Source organism: Malania oleifera, chromosome 11 (genome assembly GCF_029873635.1).
Source record: "Malania oleifera isolate guangnan ecotype guangnan chromosome 11, ASM2987363v1, whole genome shotgun sequence".
NCBI classification, from domain to species: domain Eukaryota; kingdom Viridiplantae; phylum Streptophyta; class Magnoliopsida; order Santalales; family Ximeniaceae; genus Malania; species Malania oleifera.
The window spans coordinates 36,992,576-37,013,749 of record NC_080427.1 but is presented as its reverse complement, the minus strand read 5'-3'; the positions used below and the strand labels follow the sequence as shown (position 1 = coordinate 37,013,749).

At 37.3% G+C, this 21,174-nt stretch overlaps 1 protein-coding gene across 1 annotated transcript in view; it reads right to left on the bottom strand.

Moving 5' to 3' along the window:
- LOC131167344 (insulin-degrading enzyme-like 1, peroxisomal) overlaps positions 1-21,174 on the bottom strand; it is a 72,283-nt gene that overhangs the window by 32,373 nt on the left and 18,736 nt on the right. The window contains exons 11-14 of the mRNA XM_058126123.1: positions 9,827-9,919; positions 9,557-9,642; positions 8,207-8,293; positions 1,749-1,852 (exon numbers count right to left, since the gene is read on the bottom strand). Of these exons, the coding sequence (XP_057982106.1) occupies positions 1,749-1,852; positions 8,207-8,293; positions 9,557-9,642; positions 9,827-9,919 (370 nt within the window). The remainder of the gene's footprint in view (positions 1-1,748; positions 1,853-8,206; positions 8,294-9,556; positions 9,643-9,826; positions 9,920-21,174) is intronic.

Sequence of the window (21,174 nt, the reverse complement as noted above, 5' to 3'; positions counted from 1 at the left end):
TCACATATTTTCTTGGTCTTGAGGTGAATCGTAGTCCCTCAAGTATTTCACTGAATCAACATAAGTATGCTAGTGACTTGGTGGCCATAGCTAGCCTTCAGAAGGGTACTTCTGTTGATACTCCCATGGAATTAAATGTCAAGCTTCACAAAGAGGAGGGTGATTTACTTGTTGATATGTGGGAACATACTAATGGTTGTGGCATCCAGGATTTTTCTGACTGGAGTTGCTTCAAGGCTTCAGTGGTGTGGACAACCCAATTGCAGACATGCACAAGGTTATGAGGTTTAGCGCTTGGCTTGGCAGTGCCTGCGGTACCTTTAGGTGTTAGGATCATGCTCTAACGCCATGTTAGAAATGTCAAGTAAATTGGAAGACCTTATTACAGTAATAGGTCTCCCCATTTATTTATAATATAGCCAACTACATCATAATGACCATAATACCCTCATTAACTAATAGTTACTAACACAAGTAGTAATACTAAATAACCAATCACCAATAACACCACAACCTCAAAGGCCACATCAAAGCTTTTTGGTCTATACATATAAACATTATAGTGACACTTCATATCATGGGCCAAACACTTCGCACCTCGTGAAGAGCCATGCAACATCAATTATAGCACACTAGCTTAACTAGTCAACTGAAAGTATACTAAGGTTTCACCATATAAATTAATTTACAACCATACCATGCAAATGAAGTGAAGCAGTAAGCAAACATGAAAGCAAATGAGACTAGTAAACTACAAAGCAACGCAATTCATTATTCACACCTCTATAAGCAACATGTGTTTGACAAGGGAGGCCAATAGGCTACACACATTTCAATAGCTATTGAATTTTACAATGATTGAGGAACACTCACCCTCCCTTAAAGAGCTTTTTCAATGCTATTCTAACTCTAGCATTACGAAACATCGAACTGACCAAAGAGTTATACGCCCCTTTTTGACCAAGGCATTATCCTATTCAAAGAATAAAGCATACATTATTATTTACATAATGACTACCCATCCCACATACACAAGACAAGTAATTATAGGCAAACATAATGCCCTGAACAAGCTTTGCTTGTGACACTTGGGAATGACATTGATTCTTATTCAAGATTTATGCATAATTTTTTAGTATAAAGATGCAACATAATGCCCTGAACAAGCTTTGCTTGTGACACTTGGGAATGACATTGATTCTTATTCAAGATTTATGCATAATTTTTTAGTATAAAGATGCATTGTTGAGAAATAACCTTGCTCTCTTGGTAGCAGTGACTTTCCTAGAAAATTTAAAATTCTTATAATTTTAGAGGGTTCCCAAAACTCTTTTCAAGTACTCAACTTGAAAAAGAACCAAAATTCAAACTCTTGTATTGTGAAATTAAGTCGGATCAAATCAACAACCAAGAAAAAATTTCTTGATCAACGTGGACAAAAGAGGATGGCCACCATTACTTCAAACTCACGGAGAAACTTTCTAAATTTGACCGCTCTAAATCTTGATTAACAACTAGACTTCCTAGAATTGAATGATAAAAAGAGAAAGAAGCTATCAATATATCTAATTAATAACCCTATTAACTTTAATGATGAGCAATACAAGATTAAGACTACTTTACCCAAACATTTAAAAAACAAGTATTGTATATTAACTAATAATTGATATTTCGATTAATCAGCAGGTAAGCGCATTCAATGTGTGCATTTTCCCAAACATAATGATAACAGGACAAAATTCAGTTACCTGACCGTGTTTGGGGTGAGTTCATCCAATACCTTTTGAATAATGCCTGAATTGAACTTGGAAGGCAAGGATGACCCTACTAGCCAATCTCTTGGGGTATATAACTGCAGAAAGAAATTCATTTAGTCATATACAACAGCAAGCAATCAGTATCTTCATTGTCACTTAACATAAGCAACTGTCAAAACAACAACTGTAGTATCCACTCCCTGATTCACAAGCTGAAAATTTCAACCAATATAGAAAAATGGGAATAACAATCAAGCTTCATTTTTCAACACCAAACAATGTCACATGCTTCAAATTTCATCAGGTCAAGCTATTTTCTTAGATGAGTCAAAAGAGATTGAGACATGAGACTAAAGAATAAAAATAAGGAACAAAAGAACTCGAACTTCTGATAGCTAAGTATATCTTCAAAGTACCTTTTAATTCTTCCTAATAACAGTGACCCTGTGAAACCCAATTCTTCTTAATTGAGTCTACTAATGTCTGATATAGAGGTAACGGAATTCGGCAAGATGGTGGTAAAACTAAGGCAAAGAAGAGTGAGAGGGAACTAACAAATTTAAGAAGCGTTTGGTAAATTGCGCTGGGGAGGGTTTAAAAGGGATTTCTTGGTTAAATATTGTTAGTTTATGTCTTTTATCTTCTTGTTGTTGTTGTCTTTTTTTCTTTTTTTTTTTCAGGGCAACAGTAAGATTGCTCCTTTGTGCTCTAGGTCATAAGTTCGGGTCTAAGGAAATTGCCTCTCTATAGGGATAAGATCACGTACACTATGATGACCCTACCTCTACCACATTCCTGTTGTTTCAGTTGACTTTCTTTTTATTTCACAATATATAGGTACATATTTTAAAAGAAGAAAGATATACAACAAGGATGAGAAATTATCATCCAAAATAAAGAAAACAAAAATGAAGCAACAAAAAAGAAAACAAAAATGAAGCAACAAAAAAGAAACAAAAGACAACGAACTAAGAAAGCCACCCAGTCCTCTAGAAGACTGAAAAATAAAAACCTTTAAAGCAGTTGGACGAATCTGCTAGAGAAATCTCTTGATAAAGGGAACTTTTTTATCACTGTAAAAAATTATGAAAATGAACACTAAAAACCTGAAACAAAAACTAAATACCAAGAACCAGCAACTTGTTTGGTTAAAATTTCTAAAAACTAAAACAAATTAAAAACTTAATTGAACAAATGTCCATTTTTGTCCTCGAGTCAAATAAAACTTCAAAAAAAAAATTATTAAATAGTAAGTGTAAAATAATACAAATTTAAATCATTATAATAAAAGTAAAAATTATTATATTATTTCAATTAAATTTTTATATTACAGAATTCACTTTACCAGAACAATCCTATTGTACATGACAATTGAAAAAGAGAAAGTATTTTTTAAATGGCTTTTATTATTTTTTTAAATTCTACAAATATGCTTATTTAAATTAAACTTCAAATTCAGATGATCATTTTATTTTTATTTTAATTAAAAATTATGTACAAAATGAATGATATAATCCAAAAGTTAATTCTCGATATAGAACATTTTGGCAACTGGTCCGAAAAAAACTAAAAACTATAAAATTTGTTTTCCAATTTTTTCAAAAACAGCTGAAAACTGCCAACAAAAACAGAAAACTAAACAATCTAAAAAAAGCATTTTCATAATATGTTTCTTCATTGTACAAAAATGGAAGCAGAAAACAGCCAACAGAAATGATACCAAATAGACCCTTAGCCTTCAATATTTCTCCTTGTCCAACATCTATTGAAGAATATGATAGTTGAAAGTAATGTTGCCTAAAATATGGTTCCAAGTTAAAGGAACAAGAATGGGATTATAGATACAGCACGCGCTTTAAAATTTGGTACACAAAAGCATGCTTACATCAATATATAACTAAAGAATTCCTTGTGGCACTTAAGAGAGGGTGTTAAGATGTTTCTAAATTCAAAAGATTCTCTTTTGTGAAGTACATAACATTTTTTTTATACAAAAAGAAATTCATTAATAGAAATGAGAGAAAATTACATAGAAAGGAGAATAAGATATCCTCCTAAATACAGAGCATTCTTGAGCCACAATCATCCCTGCTTTGCGAGTGTAGGAGGGTCGTCACAATATACGCAACCTTACCCCTACTTTTCATATAGAGAAGTTGTTTCCTTGGACTCGAACCTGTGACCTACGAGTCACAAAGGAGCAATCTAACCCAAGGTCTTAAATTTCGATTTCAACTCAAATTTCGAAGCTCCAAAAGTACAGAATTTTCGATTTCCATGTCAATTTCGATTTCGATTTGAAAAAATAACAGAAATTAGTAGTAAAACATGGAATTCTTTGTGAAATTTTAGAAATGATTAATAGACATAATAATGTAAGTTTTAGGACTAATATATTGCAAGTCAAATACATCTATGTTATGTATGAGGTGGAAAGGTTGTAATATAGTATCTGTGACAAACATATTTGTAAAATAATATACATTAAACAAATTCTGTTAAAACAAATGCAATTCATAAATCATTTAAATATTATTTATTATACAAGTAATGACAATTTAGATATGAATGATTAAATAAAATGTTGTTGTAAGTTTATTTTTTCATTTAATTTCAAAAACACTTGTAATAATCCTTCGTTTCAATAAAAATAAATAAAATAAATTAAGAGAGAAATTTCACTCACTCCTAAATCTCTCATTTGAATTCTAAGCGAATTTTATTGTATAGTTAAAATTTTGACAAGTTTCACTAAAATATCGAGATTTCAATAAATTTCGGATGATTCGTTAAGATTTCAACGGAAATTATGCAAGATGGAAATCGACTGCCATTTCAATTTCAGACGGAAACTGGAAATTTCAACAATTTCGTGGAAATTTAAGACCATGATCTTAACATTGATGCAAGGTCCACACTCTATCCTCCCGAATAAAAACAAAAGGAAAAGAAGAAGGGGGAAAAAAAAACCCAATTACATCAGAGAGCCTTTTCTCATTCCCATTGAAGATGTGACAAAAAACTCCCTGAAAGAAGCCTAAAAAGAAGCCAAGAAAATACACTATCACAAGGAAAATGCAAGGGATTTAGTTTGCAAAATCCTTCCAATCCACATGGTCCCAAAATAGGGGAAAACCCACAAATCTCGACAAAACTCCCCCCCCCCCCACCTCCCCCCCACTCCTCCAAAAATCTCTATGCCACACCATCAAGAAAGCATTGACAACCCAAGGCAACACCAAGGTCCGTCAAAAACTAAGAAAAAATAAGCCCAAGGCTGCCTAACCACCCAAACAATTGAGAAACGAGTGCTCACACGACTCACTCACCTGAAAACACATAAAATATCTGCACTGATGGCCTTGTAAGACATCCTTATCTGCAGCAAATCATTAGTATTAAGCCTATTAAGAGCCGAAGTCCACATAAAATGATCTTGAGAGGAACCTTAGCCTTCAAATAAAATGGTTTCAAGGGAAATAGAAAAGGGTCGGATTTTCAATGAGAAAGAAAACATTTCATGGAAAAAGAGACGAAAGAATCCCTAATCCAAATCCTCGAATTAGGAAAATCATAATGTGATTATGTTCCACTCTTACTTAAATAAATACATAGAAGGTATGCGGAAAAATATTCATTTGAAACTTCATATTACTAGATGTAGGGTTCTTGAATAGAAAATACCATGTTCCAAGACATTTCATATATACTGGTTGCCTGTGGCATTAACTTTTTCTTATGAATATGCCTGCAAAATCTGAGCTCCTATATTATTCAAATTAATTATTCAACCCATCCAACTGTTCCTTTTTGTTTTAGGTGGAGGTTTATATCTTGCTTGCTATCAATTAAACCTCCCTCCAGGAATCCCACCATAAGAGAGGCCATAACCTTTTGGCTTTAATACCAAAACTGATGTGTACTTAGAAGCTGAGCAACTGTGTGGCTACGTTGAAAAAGGAACTCAATTTGAAAGAACCAAAAGACAAATATCTTTTATCTCTCTATCACAATTGGACTTTGTATCAACCATGGATGGATTCTTGGTTTGTATGGGTGTTCTATATTTAAATTTCTAAGGTATTCTTGCATGCATTATTTTCTTTCAATTAAGGCAACACCTGCTAGGTTTGAGGAATGGCATTAAGCCGGAAAATTTCCCAATATGATTCATTCCTTCGTGATAGAACCAAAAAACAATTTATATAGAGATCTTATTCTTAGTTACTAAGAAAATTTATTGACCAAGTCAAACTACAAGCTCCCATGCAATCAAACAAGAAGTTTCCACGTAGTCATATGATAAGTTCCAAGGCAGCCACAAGCGTCTACGTACTTGCATACAATTTCTAGAATAGCTTACTAAAATAAGACTCCTAGAATCAAAAAATGAAATCTACAACTCATATTCACCCACTTATAGGGACCCAGCATTATCAAACTACCCCAAACTTTAAGATTAACAAAAGGAACTCCTTAAGCAAGTTCTAACTCTGAATCTGCCGGTAGCATGACTTGCCGTAGACTTTGGTTTTTCCGTTTCTCTTGTAATATTTTCCAAATCTTTCTGGCATGCAGTTTTCATCAGCCTCTCTTCTTGCAATAATTTGGCTCAATTATGTACATGATGGTATGAAGCACAGAGTAGATCTTGATCATCATAGAATCAAATTTTTCCAAGCTATTCAGAATGCAACCCCCCTCCCCCGCCCCCGCGTTTCCTAAAACCTAAATGATTAAAAGGAGAAACAAACAAGCCCCACTGGGTTAGACAGGTTGGGTCAGGTTGATACTATTCCTTAGGTCAAATCTGTTTCAAGAATGCAGGTGAGGGTTTGCTTTGGGATTCTTCCAGATTCTTCCTGGGTAAGGCCTGGTTTGGGATTCTAGTCAGTTCCAGGTCAGATATGGATCAAGACGAATCTTTCCAACTCATTTCTCCTTCCTGCTTTTGTTACTAACCTGCCCAGAAAACTCAATCCAAGGCTGAAGTATAGATGAAAGGCTGAACTAGACAGCATCATGGCAAAGGGAAGGGTCAACAGCGATAGTGAAGCCCCAGCAAAGATCCGCCAATGGCAATTGAGTCACAACAGTGGCGGAGTGACATCAACTGCAAGTGCTGGTATTGAACCAACATCAGTGACTGGCAGCAATTGTAGCTTTGTCATGGATGGCTGGTTCTGGTTCTGACATTGGCTCTAATTTCAATCAGAGATGAAGTGAACAAGCCCCTTTTCCCAATTGTGTCTTGAATAGGGAACCTTGGGTTCAAGATTAAGTGAAGAACTGGGCTGTGAATTTGGGGTCAAAACTGATTTGAAGATACGGGCTTGAAGGGGTGGTGAGAGTAAAGTGTGATTTTGCAGCTGGTTAGGGCTTCTTGTGAATTTCAACTGGTGCATTTCAGCCAAATTTTTCAGGTAGTTAACTGAGGTTGTGGGTGTGAGCAGAGAAGCACAGTAGTATCAGCTAGTTTTGAAGGTTGGTGCAAGGGCTGATGGCAAACAGGTGGTGGCAGCAATGGTGGTGCAGCAGTGATAATCATTGAGTAAAGTTATTTAAGTTGAAATCACAAACACAGAGAATCTGAGCTAAAACTTGCAGACAAACCCTTCCCTCACCCACACATGCACATTACCATTGTTTGTCACCTAATCTTAATCATACTAAGATTTCAATTTGAAAAACATTGAGTTAAAGCCTATAATGACCACACATAAAGGAGGACAAACATCACTACAATGCCAGAGTACCTATTTGGCACAGAAGAAAGACTCATGAACAACCATAGTCTGAAACTCTAAAAAATAAAAGAGCATAATTTTCAAAAATACGTCCCCATAAGCTTAAGAAACTTTAAAAAGCATATGATAAAAATAGAAAAAAAAAAATTCAACAAAAGTTAATTGTGCAAAGTTCAATTAGGCAAGACTTCGAAATGAACAAATTTCTTCCAGCTTTCACAAGGTCCTTCCATGTGCCCCTCCGAATTTAACGCATACAATTTATGGATTCATATAGTACCAAATAAACAATTTCAGGTGTGGGAAACATCATCTTTTGTGGATAAGTTAGTTTTTTCTAATGAATATGCATCTACTCTTTCAAATAAAAATGTTACTAGAAAAGGACTAAAAAAGCCTTCTTTGTTATTTGTACATGAACACTTTAAGAATATAACATTTCCAATCTTCATCAATGTTGGATGTCTTACTTCTGGATATGATTTTCCTTCTAGGAATCGGTTGATCATAGATGCCCTCTCTTTGACCCCACTAATTTCTAGTTCTTATAGTACACTTCTTGTACAATATCATACTAAAATAAACCACAGCATTTCTTAGGAAGAAGGAAAATAGGAATTGCACTGAGAGATGAATGAATAAATTGATGAAAAAACTTATTGCTAGCAAGAAAAACATAAATATTTTTGTTGACTAAATTACCTGCATATTTCGTGCAATATTACGCACATAATTTATAGGGGGGATCTTGTCTTGATAATGGAACATCGTCTCGCAAATTGCTGAAAGCTTCATTATCAAATAAAAACATATCAGTCAATGAAATTTAATCAGAAAAACAACCATTGGTTCTCTATGCATGCAAGATTACAAAAGTGAAGGTTGAAGCATTGACATCCAAATAACTTGAAGTCTTGAACAATTAAAGAAACAAGGCAAAATGCTAATGTCTACGGAAAAATAGACTACATCTTATGCACCATGCAAAAATGTCCATATGACATCAAATTAGTTTGACACATGTCGCTAATCACAAAAGTTGAGCAACAGATAAGATTCATATATTTATAAACAACTATTGACAGAGCACACACATCGTGCGGCCCATGTTAATTTAAAAAGCAAAAAATAATAAAATTATAATTTATACTGAGAGGAGATATAAAATAGCAAAGACACTGAGACAGGTGAAAGCTCATATTTTTTTAATCAAATGATAAAATGGGGAGTATACGCGAATCTGAAAAATAATTATTATTAGATCAGTTATTGGCAGAAAATGGGTTTGAAGGAAAGAATAATACGCCTGCGAACCCTCAATTTGAAATTGAAAATGATTCAGTCAAGTAGAGTTGGGAGAATGCTCTTGGTTCAGACAGCAGGAAGAGGGGGGGGGGGGGGGAGGGTAATCCTAAGAAGCTCTTGGAAGAAGCAAAGTTTGGTGTTCACCATTTGAAGACCAGTGACTTCCAGGTAAGAGACTTGACTGAGAAGAGATCCTTGGCCATTGTTCTGATTCATGGGAATAACCCCATTAAAATCCTGGATACCCCTTCCCTGTTTTTTTTTTTTTTTTTTTTTTAAAGAGAGGGTGAAGTTGATAATCTGAAAAGCTTCTACTGGAGGATTAGAGAATGTTTATTTCCCAACAATGTGTTCTTCCCACTCCGGACTTGTTTAAATTTATTGATGATAACTTATGCCAAAGGGAGGAGGCACTGCTAGTAGTTCCATTGGTACACCAGATGGGGAGTGAGAGAGGTAATAGAGATCCACACTCTTAGAGGTGGTGAAGGGGGGAGGAGCATGGAGCTGATTAGGTCAGTTTCGGTTAAGACACTCCCCTGACATTTTTTTTATTTCAAGAAACTAAACTAGAGAGTATAAAACAGTTGTCATTGCTCATTCCAAAAACTTAATACTTGGAACACAAGTCCTCAGTGAGTGACATTTGGCAAGTGTATAAACCAAAAAATGCATATCACCACATGATTTGCGTGCATGTTCAGAGCACTGCACAGGGCCCAACACACATATATGCATACATCATACCTCATCGAATATCCATTTGCAAACACCGGATTGCTGTAAGAGGTGAATGTATTTAAATACCAACCCAATGACATCTTTCATGTGCTCTGCGATTCAGTTAATAAAAATCAATGTCACTCTAAATAGTCAATTCACCTGTGCATATTTGAAACTGTGATATACCACACACACACACACACACATACATAAAAGCAGACTTCCATAGCTAAATTCAACATAGATAAGTCGTATGTAGTCAAGTTAAACAAAAGGAGGATAAAAAATGCTAACCATGTCCAGCATCAGTGAGGTCAATTGTCACTACAAAAAAGGAAAATTCAAGAGTCCAATCCCCTTCACCTGCATAGAGACTCGTTGCCCATCCTGTGTATTTGTCATCAACATAACAAAACAGCTCAGGAACAGGAAATAAAATCCAACGAAAGGTGCGGCATGAACCTTCAAAAGCGCAACAACAACCATATAAAGTGTATATGGAAAAAACAAACTCAGGCAAAAGCATATGCAGAACAAGGGGGCCAAATTTTCCAGTCAAACAAGCAAATTGGTTGAATTTCATAAAAGTGGGCAAAGCCAATTAGTAGGAATCAAAAACTTTAGTGTGCATCTGTTACATTTTTGGATACAGTTCTTTTTTCTGTACCAAAAGCACCGGATACAAAAAATGCAGAGACAGTGTTTGTTTAAGGTGTTTCCAGAAAACAATTTTCAGAGTTGTATCCAAAAACACGCTCTAAAAAATCCACTTTTAGAAGCTGTGGAAGTGTTTTCACATTAATTGCATTGAGGATTTCAGATCCACTTAAAACATGACATTGAGAATATTAAACCCTCTACCGGAAAAGCACCCATGCCACTTCAATCCTATTCTCACCCTATATCCCGACCTCTCTCACACTCAGCCTCTCACCAAAACCAATCAAATAAAAAGGGTATTTCTTGAGCACAACAGTGTATGAGAGCCAACAAATTGAAAGGTACGAATCTGTTCTCTACCTACCAAATCAAAGCTACAAAATTTGGCACCTTCTTCATCCTCTGGTTTGACAATTTTCCAGGGCTTATGCTATGTGAATGCTTCATATCTGCCATTACCCAGTCTTTGTTCTTTTTTCCTTTTTTCTGGGCAACAATAAGCTGTGACTGTTTGAGAAGCATAGTAGTCAAAAGTGCACCTCATGCGCAAGGCACAGAGAGGCAATGAGGCTCGACCTGCATGAGGCACACAGAGGCGCAGTGAGGCACACATGAGCAAGAGGCACAGTGAGGAACACATGGGCAAGAGGTGCAATGAGGCGTGCCTAGAGAATTCTGATTTTTAACCCCTTCTTGCACCTTAAAAAAAAGAGAGAGAACACTTTTTTAGTTTTCACTTTGAGCCCTAAAGTGAGAGAGTCTTCAAACCAGAGCCCCCCTCGAACCAGCTCTTCTTCTTCTTCCAGATCTGATCTCCAGTTTCGAGTCACTTGACCAAAAAAACAGCTATATTCAAGTGCTCTGCTCACTTATTCTTCTACTACTTCTTCTAATCTCTATCTCCAGATTCTCCTCTAGGTTGAACTCAAAGCACTAGAACTGGAAGTTTTCAACTGTTTTCTTCTTCTTCTGTTTCTTTGACCAAGTTTCAGAGCAGCAGGACCAGCAGGTAAGCAGGTGTTTTCTTTTTCTCTCTTTCTCCTTCATGCCAGAGATGCTAGAGTAAATGACCCCTGCATCACACTAAATCAAGAATAAGTGTGAATGTGTTATCATCCTCTAGAGGAAGAGCTTCACCTAGTGCTGCTAGGGGCCGGGCTACAGTATTGGAATTGTAGTGGAGGATGAGATCCAAGTGGACAGTGCAGGGGAGACTGGAGAGGAAGAGCTTCACCTAGTGCTGCTAGGGGCTGGGCTACAGTATTGGAATTGTAGTGGAGGATGAGATCCAAGTGGACAGTGCAGGGGAGACTGGAGACGAAGAAGAAGTTGGAGAAGAAAATTATGATGATGAACAACTGAAGAAGAAGATGATGATGTCTTAGCAGACTTAGTTGATGATGATTGAGAAGGAATTTTTAGATTTCAGACTTTGGAATCTTTATTGTACTCTTTTCTTTTGATATTAAACTATGTTGTTGAGGCTTTTGGGCCTTAGGCTTCACAATTTCATTTCCTCTGTAGTTTGAAGCTTGAACCCTGATGTTGAACTAAGCTCATTTCACTTGGATCTTGGTGCTTGGTAGTCATAATTTCTGCACATTTACGTTTTGGTATTGACTATTTTGATATTTTAAATTTTAATATTACAGCTGATACGTTCATAGATCAACTACCCATCAAATAGGGCATTGCAAACACATTTTTAGTAAATTTGTGTTCGCCTCTTACGTCGCACGTAGGCTCCAAGTACCCTTTGTGCCTCAATGCGCCTTGTACCTTTGGCTATAAGGATATTTCTCTTTGCTACGAAGAAGATATGAGCCATAGCTTGTTAATCTTTTTTTCTTTTTATATGCTTCAAATTTATTATCTGATCTGCTGTGAACATCACTGTTTCTGTCTTTGCCCACCCTTTTTTTTTTCTTTGCAACAATGTGCCATGATGGAGTTGGGAAGAAGGGAATTTATGTTTGTTGCAGTTAACAGATGTAAACCCTGGCTTGATGATTTTCTTTTTTCCATTTTTTTATACTTCAAATTTATCTAATCTGCCATGTAGTTCAACATTTCTGCCCTTGCCCTCTTTTCTTTTCTTTTTTTTCCCCTCCTTTTGCTACTATGCTGTGACAGGGTTGGGAAGAAAGGAATTTATCTTTTTTGCAGAGAACAGATAAAACACCTATCTCGCTGAATTCTTCATTTTTTTATACTTCAAATTTATCCGCTCTGCTTATTTATTCTTCAATTTCTCTGCCATTACCTTTTTTTTTTCATTTTCCTGGAACATATGGTAACATGAGAATAATATGCCGATCACCTCTATGTTAACAAACAAAACAGTATAAGTCTACAAAATATGCAACTTACACAAACCCCAGAGTGCAGAGATTGAATAATATTTGACACAATATATCAAGATATCAGTGTACTTTGTAGGCAGGCCCAATATCTTAGATGCAACGTCTATTGTTATGGTGTAATATTTCCTATAAACAATGTATAAATCTCAAATGAAACCTGTATTGATAAAATAAAAAAATACGAAAGTAAAAAAGATGTTTTTTTGTTGCAATGTCATTTCTCTTTCCACATTTCTTAAATTTTTGTGTTCACTCTTCAGCTACAGGTGCTTCTAATAATCCACTTATTTCGTTGTCGGATTATTGCACAAATAACAAGTACACCAATCATCTGTTCTAATAGATAAGCCGGTGACATAACAAAGGTTATGCATAACATTATAACCAAAATGTAAACCAGAACAATGAAATTATGATAGCAAAAAACAGGTCAGCAGACGTTGAAATTATGCTAATCATAATTTTATCTGTTGCATTTTGGAAATTTGGTCATGTACAGAGCTAGACGAACTGCAGGCCCCGACCTTTTAATTAAACTAGAACATAAATTGAACTTCAATAAAATAGATGGCATATACGAGCAGTGTGATGATGCTGCACAATGACTGCAAAGGCAGAGGCTCTGTTTATTCATCTCTTCTAGAACATGTTCAGAAGGGGATGCATATGACAACACTGGGTAAAAAAGATTGGGCTCACATAGATGAGCAATTATTTATTGCTACCTCAAAGCAATATAGTCCCTAAACTCAATTCAAATTATAATAGGCTTCGAAATTATTTCAAAATGGGATTTGGATGGACCCTGCAATGTACTGTTACCACCCCAGAGGATGTTTGGCTGACATATTTCAAGGTACTGCATCCCTTCAAAAAGATACGTACAAATTTTTAAACAAAGTTAACGTATATATGCAAAGTAACTAAAATTTTTTCCTCGCAAAAATGTCCTTATGCTAAGATGTTTCACAAGAAAGGTAGTGAGCAGTATACACTGCTTGGGGAGATTTTTACCACCACCATGACAAGCCATATTGAGTAGGCATCTACACAGCTCCCTCCACCAACTGTAACAAGGAGCGTGAGGTAGAAGCTGATTTCTTGCAATGAGGATTGCATGTCGGGAATTTGAGATATGAAGCTAGGCCTAAAGACAACGAAGCGGAAGCACTAAGAAAATGTGAAAGCAAGCAAAAGTCATGCGGTACACTATTAAACAATGCAATTCATTAGTCACACATCCACAGGCGACATATGTTCTGTGAGGAAGTAGGATAAACACACTTACAATAACTAGTGAATTTTACAATGACTGATCAACACTTGCCCTCCTCTAAAGAGATTTCTATGCTATTCTCACTCTTATCACTAGGAAGTATCAAAGTAACAGAGGAATCATACTCACTATTTTCACTAAAGCATTATCCTATGCAATAGGCAATGGTAAAGAGGATGGTGGACATCACGAAACTTTAACCGCACCTATTGATCAAAGGCCTAGAGAGTGTAGTGCCACAAAAATGGAGAGCGCCGTGAAAAGATGGGCATCATTGATCAGTGCAAAAGACCAAGCTATCACAAGGCTGAGCATATGAAGGCAAGAACAAACCAGCTACCTTCATCAAAGGAACTCCTAGGACCATCATCCCCAAGACAAAACACCATCTCTCACTGTCATTGTGCACTCTGTAGACCCCTCAAATAATTTCTGAAGAGAATTTAAATGTTTACCATCATCCTATACCCATTTACTGCCATCAGTTGAACCAATAAAAGACCCTTATCATTTTCACTTGAACTCTCCAAAACTTCATGTGAGACTATCCACTCTATAACATCACAACACTCTAAATCCAAGACCACTTGATTTCCTGATGCTTTCATATCAGAAAAGAAAGAATACCTCACTTTGCTGGACAGGGACAATACTTTGTGTGCATTGAAGACCTGAATGACCACTTGTATCATCAGCAGCCTATATTTCTTTTGGCTATCAACATCACTTCACTTCGTGAATTTCACCAACTCCAGACCCCTCCTCATAAAAACCCTGAACCCCCCCAAATTCCAATCCTACTCTTGCCAAACTCATTTGCAACTAGCATAACATGTATCGTCTTCTTGTTGCCTTCAAGATTCAATTCATTTTGTAACTGCACCAAATTCTCTGAATTCTGTGGCAGATGACGGTTCAATTCTGCATCTCCCGATCCTATTTCTTCAAAAAAAAAAAAAAAATCCAGAATCCTTCACAGCTTTACTCCCCAATTAAGCTAAGCTAATGGTTTTTCAGAGGAATTCCTTTGACTGATTTACAAAGAGACTGGAAAGCTACTCTTCATTAGTTCTATTGGATTCTTTGTTTCTCTTAAAGTTTATTTTGTCTTTTTTTTTCCAGTTTCTTTGAGCTTGCCTCATCCTCCTTGTATCTTGCTACTCTTTCCTCTTTTCTCTCATGATATAACCATTTGTTCTATCTTTAAAAAATATTACTCTGAATTTTTGAACAGACAAGTTTTACATAATGCCATAACCTAATATAATTCTTTTCAAACATTTTTTTTATAATAAAAGAAGCTATATTAGATAAAGAAAGAGAAATTACAACGAAAGAAGACAAGAAGTCCACCCCATAAAATAAAATAAAATAAAATAAAAATAATAATTAATAATTAATAATTAATAATTAAATAATGAACCCCCTCTTCACTCCTTTTCCTTCAGAATTCACCGAACACTAAGTTAGCTAACTCCCTTAGACCCCCTTTTTAGCTCTGTTTTTACACCCATCAAAACGCACTTCATTTCCCCTAGGATCACAAAACTTTAAATCCAATTTACCCATGAGATCTTGAACTTCTAAATCCTTCCTAAAAATCTCCTCCACTGGTGTTGGTAGAAAACCTTCCTTGTGCTGCAGCTCTTTAACCAAATTATCATTTTCAAACATAGACCCCCTTCAATCCTTCCAAAGGGGATGGATGCACATATGATAAGTCCCCTAAAACGTCACTGGAATCAGAAACATATCTGCAATTCCACATTGTTCCCTAATTTCATCCAACAGTAAACCCCCGCGACAATCAAACTCAGTAAGACCATTGCTTTCATTATCTAATAAATCCATCCATTTCATTACCTCCTTTCTTTTGCTAATCCTATCACAAGAATTGCCCATTTTTTCATAGCATTTATGTCTTCCACAATAACTAAATCTCCTTCTTAATCCCTCTTTAAAATCTTTGGCACAACCTCAACAGAGTGCTTTCTCTTCGAACAATTTTTTCATTTCTGCACCCATCTATGCAATCTTCTGACAAGTATAAACCCTGGGACTATTAATCCACTTTGCCTTAATGTCTGAGTCATCAGATAACCTATTCAAAACAACATCACCTTTATAAACCTTTGCTGCAGCATCCTCTTGCCCCTCCACAAAACCAGAATCTTCAACCATAGTGACACTTATAGTTATTTCCTTATTGTCGTTAAGAAACTTTTTTAGAGGTCAAGCTACTGGTTTCCTGTAATTGCTCCACGATATGATCTGTTCCACTTGAATCATGGAGAAATGGAGAGAGATTTTGGCCTTCATTTACAGATGGGTGACAATCCTTCTTCCCCATATTCTACACCTGCTTATTTAGGGCTTGAAAATTGAGCATCTTGGGCCTGCCCATTATGATTGGCCCAATCCCACTTTCCCTAAGGCTGGCTATCCAAAATAGGGCCCTGAAAATCTTGGGCCTGCCCCTTATGAATGGCCCAATTGTCCTTTCCCTTAGACTGGCCGTCCGAAATAGGGCCCATCAAATTATGGGTCTGTTTGATTAATAAGCCCAATTTATATAAAAATGAGGCCCCTCCTTTTTACATTAACTTGCCTTGGTCCAATACAATAACCAATCAGCCCAGACCATATTTTTTATCTTCCTCTTCCCCTACCGTAACCCTAGCTGACTCAACTGGAGCTGCACCATCCTCCAAAACCCAAGCTATCAGCATGCCCAACTGCCAGAGCAATGCAAACATGCGCCTTTGTCCAGAAATCTTCTAGCTCAGCTCCCCTGCAGTTTTAGACTTGAGCTCAGCCCCAGATCAAATGTGCATATCATCTATCCCATTCACAGCATCCTGCTTTCCTTGTTGGAACTTGCTTTCACAGCCTTCTCCTTCACCTGTCTTCCCTTTCATCACCACTTTACTCCACTATCTGGGCAGTGAAGGCCTACCCACACCTGCACCTTGCAATTGAAACCCAAACGCTTTAGCTAGTTCGCAGAACTCGCTCGTGAAGTTGCACAAGGCAACCCCTTTTGCTGCACCAGGGAAAAATGCAGAGAACATCTTACCATTCCAACCCAACCCTAACTCAAAAAAATTCCCCACCCTAGTCCACTTAATTGACATCCAAAACAGCATATTCCCCATTTGGACCTTTTGAGAACCCCTAACCAACTGAAACAAAATCTGGAAGACCATAGGGGAACCAGAGGACTGCCTCTTTTGAAAGTTTAATCCATCTATTCCAAGCCGGATTTTTCTCAAGCACGAACAGAAAATGAATATCTCTCCCCTTGTTCAATCTCAAATCGAAGGTCTCCCCTTCGATCTTAATCATGAGTTTTGAAAATTTTTAACGAAGATAATTCATACAATTAGGCTGTAAATAATGGGCTCTAAATAATGCTGATTATGCTGTAAATAATGCTGAAAATCTGGCAGCATTTAAGTGCTGAAAATCAGGCAACAACTATGTAAATCTCTTCTATATAATGAAAGCAAACCTGATGGACAGGGCATTCAGACCAAAATTAACATGGCATCAGAGCCCCTCTTCTGATTCCGTCGTTTTGGTCTTAAACACTGGGTGCAATTCTCATCGCTTTTTTTTTTTCTCAGAGTTTCAGCAAGTTCTTTCTTGCTTTTCGTGGGCGTCAGCCTTGTGGTGTCCACTTTGGTGGTTTTGAGTTTTGTTTGGGGCTGCCGGAATTTTTTTTAGCTGCGCACGCTGTCCTTCGTTGTGGGCTACTCATCTCGGTGTTTTTCTCGTAGTGGCTGTGCATCTTTGTGGCTGTCAGCAGTTTTTGTGGTGATCAGCAGCTTCGACTACTCCTGATGTGATCGACGAAGGTGCTGTGCTTCTTCCTCTGCTGTGTCGTTTTTCACACAGGGCAGGTATTTCGAGTTAGGCTTCCATGTTTGATCTGGGTTTTTTATTTCTGCTGGGCTTTTGTAATCTGGTTGTCTGTGGACCTCTTATTATTTGGATTTGGACCTTATTTGAGTTAGGCTTGCCATTTATTTGGTTGACTGCTTGGGCTTATTTTTTTTAGTGTCTTTCATCATGTCTATTGAAAAGACTATTGTTCAATTTACTCGAAAGAATTTCTCTGTGGCAATTCCAATTTAAAATGTACTTGAAAGGGAACGAATTATCAAATCATATTGATAGTTCTCCTTAAGTTCCCACTGATGAAGAGAAATTTGCATAGTGGCAGGTCAAGGATGCTAAGGTGATCTCTTGGCTGTTGGGGACGATTGAGTCTCACCTTGTGACCAATATTCGCTGTTTTACTACAGCTCAGGCTATGTGGGATTATCTCCACCATATTTACCACCAAGATCACAATGCACGAAAGTTCCAATTAGAGTTGGAAATTAGTAATTACAGTCAAAGGTAATTTACCTATTGAACAATTTTATTCTGGTTTTATTAATCTTTGGAGCGAGTATTCTACTATTATTCATGCTAAGGTTCCCCCTACGGTGCTCGCAGCTCTTCAAGTGGCTCATGCTGAGAGTCAACGCGATCCATTTTTTATGAAACTTTGACCTGAATTTGAGCCTGTTCGAGCCAATTATTGAACCGTAATCCGGTTCCTTCTTTTGATATTTGTTTAGGAGATTTATTGCGTGAAGAACAACGAATATCCGCTCAGATGGGTATGACTTTTGAGAAGGTATTTTCTGAGGCTGCGAATGTAGCATATGCAGCACAAGGGAGAGGGAGAAACAAGTTGCAGTATTTCAGTTGCAATGAGTTTGGTCATATTGCTCGTGGCTATCCTAAGAAAGTTTGTAAGTACTGCAAGAAAGAAGGCCATATCATCAAAGACTGTCGAGTGCAGCCTCAAAATCGCCAATCCCAAGCTTTTCAGGCTACTATTCAGTCCTATTCTTCTTCTTATGCACCACCCACTGTAAGCTCTGACTCGTCTGTTCTCACACCAGCAATGGTCCAACAGATGATTGTGTTTGCTTTTACGGCCTTATGCCTACAAGGTACGGCTACTAACTCAACTTCTTGGATTGTTGATTTGGGTGCTTCTAATCATATGATGGGTTTCCATGTTGTTCGTACGTCTAGAGGCACACAAAATATTCAGATTGCTGATGGCAATACTCTTCCAGTTACTGCTGTTGGTAATTTGAGCTCTTCATTTCATGATGTTTTTGTCTCTCCTAGATTGCCTACCAATTTGATTTTTGTTGGACAATTGGTAGATGATAAATGTGATGTTCATTTTTCTCGTGGTGGTTGTATTGTGCAAGATCAGGTGTCGGGGACGATGATCGCGAAGGGCCCTAAAGTGGAACGTTTATTCCCTTTACAGTTTTCTATTCCTAATGTTGTTTCTCTTGCTTGTACGGCTACTAGCAATAATAATGAAGTCTGGCATAAAAAATTGGGTCATTCTAATTTTGTTGTCTTGGCTCATCTTATGAAACATGGTTTTTTGGGCAATAAAGATTCCTTTTCTTCTTCTCCTATATCTTTTGATTGTGCTACTTGTCGTCTTGGTAAGAGTAAAAGTTTACCTTTTCTTGCGCATGGTAGTCGTGCTTCTAATTGCTTTGAGATTGTGCATATTGATGTTTGGGGTGTGAGTCCTGGTATTTCTCATGGTCAATATCATTATTTTGTGACGTTTATTGATGATTATAGTCGATTCACTTGGATATATTTTCTCCGCTCTAAAGCTTACGTGTTTTCTGTCTTTCAAAAATTTGTTGCGTTTATTGAGACACTGTTCAGTACTTGTATCAAAACTTCATGCTCCGACTCAGGGGGGGAGTACATGTCTCATTATTTTCAAACTTTTCTTCAACAAAAGGGGATCATTTCCCAGCGTTTTTGTCCTTATACCCCTCAACAAAATAGAGTCGCTGAGCATAAGAACCGTCATCTCTTAGATGTCGTTCGTACTTTTTTTATTGATTCTTATGTACCTTTTATGTTCTGGGTAGAAGCTTTATCTACTGTTGTCTATTTTATCGATCATTTGCCTACTGCCACTCTCAACACTGTTTCTGTTCCTTGCTCATTCAAGATAATCACACTTTGGATCTTGTGACTTGTCCCTCTGGTGTCAAACCGAACTCAGTCAAGTTTAGGTCTGATGGGTCACTGGACAGATATAAGGCCCGTCTCGTGACTATTAAGAACAGAAGGAGTATGTTATTGATTATGAAGAGACCTTTGCACCTGTTGCCAAAATGACTATTGTGCGGATTATCTTGGCACTTGCTACATCGCGGGGGTGGTCTCTCTGGCAAATGGATGTGAAGAATGCTTTTCTACATGGGGATTTGAAGAAAGAAATCTATATGTCTCCATCTCCCGGCATATTTGCTACACCTTCCTCAGAGGCTTGTCAACTACGCCGATCCTTGTACGGACTGAAACAGGCTCCGCGTGCATGGTTTCATAAATTTCGCTCTACCCTACTTGCTTTTCATTTTACTCGGTCAGTTTGATTCCTCTCTTTTTCTTCGCAAGACTTCTGAAGGAATTGTATTGCTTCTAGTATATGTTGATGACATTTTAAATACTGGCTCTGATACTGAGTTAATTATGACATTCTTGGTCTCCTGCAGCACTTTCTTGGCCTTGATGTGCAGCTTACTCCGATTGGTATGTTGTTACACCAGCACAAATACACACAAGAAGTGATTTCATTGGCCGGTCTCCAATCGGGTTCTGTTCTTACTCCCTTGGATCCATCTTTGTATCGGCAGCTTGTTGGAAGTTTGAACTACTTAACGATTACTCGTCCTGATATTTCTTTTGCTGTGCAGCAAGTCAGTCAATTTCTGCGGGCTCCCCGACATCTTCATTTAGCCGTTGTATGCCGCATTATCCGATATCTGAAGGGCACCTCTACACGCGGGTTGTTCTTTCCTAAGGAATCTTCCTTACAGCTGGTGGGGTATAATGATGCTGATTGGGCCGAATGTGCGGATACTCGTCGCTCTGTTACTGGCTAGTGCATGTTCTTAGGCAATCACTCATTTCTTAGAAGTGTAAGAAGCAAAACAAAGTTTCCAAGTCCTCCACTAAGTCTAAGTATCGTGCTATGTCTTCCGCATGCTCTGAGATCACATGGCTTTGTGGGTTATATTGGGTGACCTTGTTTTTCTCAGCTTCATTCCAGTCCTCTTCATGCTGATAATACCAGTGCTATTCAGATCACCGCTAATCCTGTCTTCCATGAGCGTACGAAACATATTGAAGTCGATTGCCATTCCATACGTGTTTTCTTTGACAAACGAGTGATTACTCTTCCTCACATTTCCACCAAACGTCAAACTGCAGACATATTCACTAAAGCTCTT